The sequence below is a fragment of the Festucalex cinctus genome, chromosome 12 (genome assembly GCF_051991245.1).
Source record: "Festucalex cinctus isolate MCC-2025b chromosome 12, RoL_Fcin_1.0, whole genome shotgun sequence".
Taxonomy (NCBI): domain Eukaryota; kingdom Metazoa; phylum Chordata; class Actinopteri; order Syngnathiformes; family Syngnathidae; genus Festucalex; species Festucalex cinctus.
The window spans coordinates 11,719,893-11,723,582 of NC_135422.1; the positions used below are offsets into that span (position 1 = coordinate 11,719,893).

The 3,690-nt window shown below is 39.7% G+C and overlaps 1 protein-coding gene across 1 annotated transcript; it reads left to right on the top strand.

The window, feature by feature from the left end:
• The first annotated feature begins 246 nt into the window (after positions 1–246).
• Positions 247–3,403, top strand: LOC144031965 (B2 bradykinin receptor-like). Its single transcript, XM_077539517.1, has 2 exons — positions 247–327; positions 2,330–3,403. The coding sequence occupies exon 2, from the start codon at positions 2,333–2,335 to the stop codon at positions 3,401–3,403; it is 1,071 nt and encodes a 356-aa protein (XP_077395643.1). The 5' UTR covers positions 247–327; positions 2,330–2,332.
• The last annotated feature ends 287 nt before the right edge of the window (positions 3,404–3,690 follow it).

The window sequence follows — 3,690 nt, forward strand, 5'->3', positions numbered from 1 at the left end:
CCATAATAAAAAAAAAAAATCTGAACCACGTGAAATCCAACAAAGTTATTAACGTGTCATTTATAACCTCCAGGTGAGAAAATACGACTTCCCTCTCTGTCAAATTAAATGTTCTGTTTTCTTAACAGTTTGATAAATTGGGCACATTTGATGCAGTGTGAATGTTTCTCCATTTAGGGCCTCTCAGTAATTCATGGATTGGGGGCTGTTCATAAACAAAAGCTGCTGTGTCGGGGGTGCAAGAATGTTGCTCTATATACAAAAACGCTCCCTCGGTTTCTTGCGCCTTCCATTCGCTGCGTGAACACATCAGCTGCTTCATAACTGGTAAGAACTTTTAATATTCTATATTGACTAGAATAAAAGTTAAATAGCAGAAGTGTGGAGAGTATTTGTAGAATCGTCAACAAGGAGAGGAAACATCTGTTGATTGAGTCATCATATTGAGCAATAAATAGTGCATGACTAAATCACATGGTAAATATTTTAAGGGCTAACAAAAAGCTAAACATGACTTGTCAGCACTTGTATCATGAAAGTTATGTTTCTCATAATTCAAATAATTATTCAGTTGCCTACAAAAAGCTTGTAGAATGCTCATTATTAGAGATTGTTACGCAATGCAAGCAACTCATTCCCGCAAAACCTCCGGAGGAGGAAAGATAGTTGGAGGAAACGTCCATCAAGAGTCATGACGCATACGCGTATAAGCATAAATTGAAGTCAATTTAATAAATGATGCACCTTCTTTTGTTCGGTTGCCAATTGTCCGTTTGTTAGTTCGGAGCTTTATTCAAAATAAAAGCCAAAAATTACAATTTTGTTCTCTAATTTCTACATTTGACCAATTCAAACCATCCCAACTATAAACTTTTCAGATTATTGCTTTTTTTTTTTTTTTTTTTCCAAAAATGTCCAAATAGGAGTCAAACATTTAAGCGTTTTTCCTCCTCTCATTTCATTTTTTTAACCAATTCAAACTGTTCCATCTTTAAACTGTTCAGTTTATCCCGACTACAATTTTTTTTTTAATTCAAAATTACTGCCAAATGTTTTTTTCTCTCTCTTCTTGTTTCTACATTTGTTTGAGCAATTCACACTTTGAACTATTCAACTTAACTGAACAGCAATTTTCCACTCAAAATTTAAAAATAATTTATACTTTTTTTTTTTTTTTAATCAATTCAAAATGTGGCAAGTTTAAACTGTTCAGCACATTCTGGGTCATTTTATATAATGGCATGTCATTGAATATCATTTCATATCATTCGATATCATTCCACAATTTTTCATTCAGCCTCTTAGTCTTCACACGCAATTTTTGCAAAAATTGATTACCGTATCTAATTTACAATTTTTTTGTATCAATTCAAACTGTTAGAACTTTAAACTGTTCAGCTCATTCCGAGTCATTTTGTATAATTCCATGTCACTCAATATCAGTTCATATCATTTGATATCATTCCACAATTTTTCATTCAGCCTCTCAGGCTTCAAACGCAATTTTTGCAGAAATTATCTAATTTATTCTTTTTTTTTTTATCAATTCAAACTGTTGCAAGTTTAAACTATTCAGCTCATTCTGAGTCATTTTATATAATTGCATATCATTCTACAATTTTTCCATTCAGCCTTCACTTGCAATTTTTGCCCAGAAATTGCATTCTCTACTTTAAGATGAGTTTTAAACTATATTAAAATTAGGGATGTAATGATATCTAAACATACGATATTATCACGATATGAAGGTCACGATACGATAATTATCACGATATTGTTGGTGATACTAAAAAAGATCACAATATTGTAAAAAAAAGAGCTCATACTAAAAAAAACAGCACAATATTGTGCTTTTGTGCATAACAGCAATGCATATAAACCACCTACAATCTCTAATAACAATATTGAGGCATTTACTTGCTAATGCAAGCACACATTGATCGCTTCACAAGCAAATTAGGTTCCCTTTCGTCTGACAATTAGCATAATTTTAAACATAGAAGGCCAAAACATCCCAAATGAAAATTATATTGCACTAATAAACGAGCCACTAGAGGGTGCTAGAACTGCACAAATAGCAATCATCCTGACTTTTTTAATAAACGTGTTCCTTTTAATATTGTGAACATGACGACGACGATATTGTGGCAGTTTTAATATCACGATATCACGATATTGCCCTTATCGTGACATCCCTAATTAAAATGTGGGCTTATAATTTGTGGTCTGATTTAAACTATTAATAAAATGAAGTGAAATGTGGAAGCATCGTGAGAGTCGCGAATGACCGTACAATAAACCAACTGCCTGCATGTTGTTGTTTGCGCAGACTATGGAGCCAGTGACCCTTCAAGCAGAAGCATGTCAGTGGTGCGAAAACAGCACCCTTTCACAGGCTCTCGCATCTGTGGAGATGGTCACCGTGCGCGCCATCGTCCCGCCATACATCATCAGCGTGTCCGTGCTGGGCCTCGCCTTGAACGCCTTCGTCCTGTGCGTGTTCCTCGCGCACAGGGACCGCCTGACGGTGGCCGAGGTCTACCTGGCCAACCTGGCTTTGGCCGACTTGGCCCTCCTGTGCGGCCTCCCCTTCTGGGCCGCCAACATCCTCAACAATTTCCACTGGCGGTACGGCGACGCCTTGTGCAAGATGGTCAACTGCGTGATGACGGTGAACCTCTACACCAGCATCTACACGCTGGTCATGATCGGCGTGGACCGCTACCTGGCCATCGTGAGGACCATGAAGGCCAAGTGGCTGCGACGGACGCGCTACGCCAAAGCCATCTGCGTGGTCCTCTGGGTTTTCGGCCTCTCGCTCAGCATGCCGACCATGCTGCACAGAAAGGTGATTTACTTTGAAGAAATGCAGATGACAGCCTGCATGTTGGACTACAGCCACGATAGCTCATGGAAGGTAGCCAACCAGGTTTTACTGAACATCGTTGGCTTCCTTGTCCCAGCTCTGGTGATCGTCTCCAGCAGCTGCGCCATCGTCAAGGCTTTGCGGCAGAGAAAGGAGAGCGTAGGTCTTCGGGACGTGAATGACACAAAAGCTTCAGTTCTGTTGTACGCCGTCACTCTGCTGTTCATCCTTTGCTGGGGGCCCTACCAGGTCTTCACCTTCATCGACACCCTGTGCGACGTCCACGTACTAGACGTCAAAACGTGGTCCCGCGCTCTGGACGTCGGCGGACAGGTCTCGGTCTATCTCGGAGTCCTCAACAGCGCTCTCAACCCCGTGCTCTACGTCCTCTCCGGGCAATACTTCTGGAAGAAAGTTAGTGCTATCTATAGAAGGGCTCGCCGTAATCGCAGAGGATCAGACATGACCGCCTATCAGCGCTCTGTCGTGTCAACTTACGTTAACAGACCTGAGCAGATTAAGCCTGTTGTCATATAGGACGATGGATAAAAGGCATTTCTATCATGCAACGTAATGGTATGATATATAGTATGATATACAGTTTACTGTACGCAATATTACGACATACAATTTGTTGTATAGTGTTGTTGTGGTATGCTATATGGCAGAGGTAAGGAACTCAAATCATTCTTTGTACAAATGAAATCTATTTTTTAATATTATGTGCTGTTATATAAACCGTGTGTGTGTGTGTTTTTTGCCACTTGAAGATAAGAGACAGAATCTTCAATGTTTGAAGGTAAACTAGCTGTGTAAACTGTGAA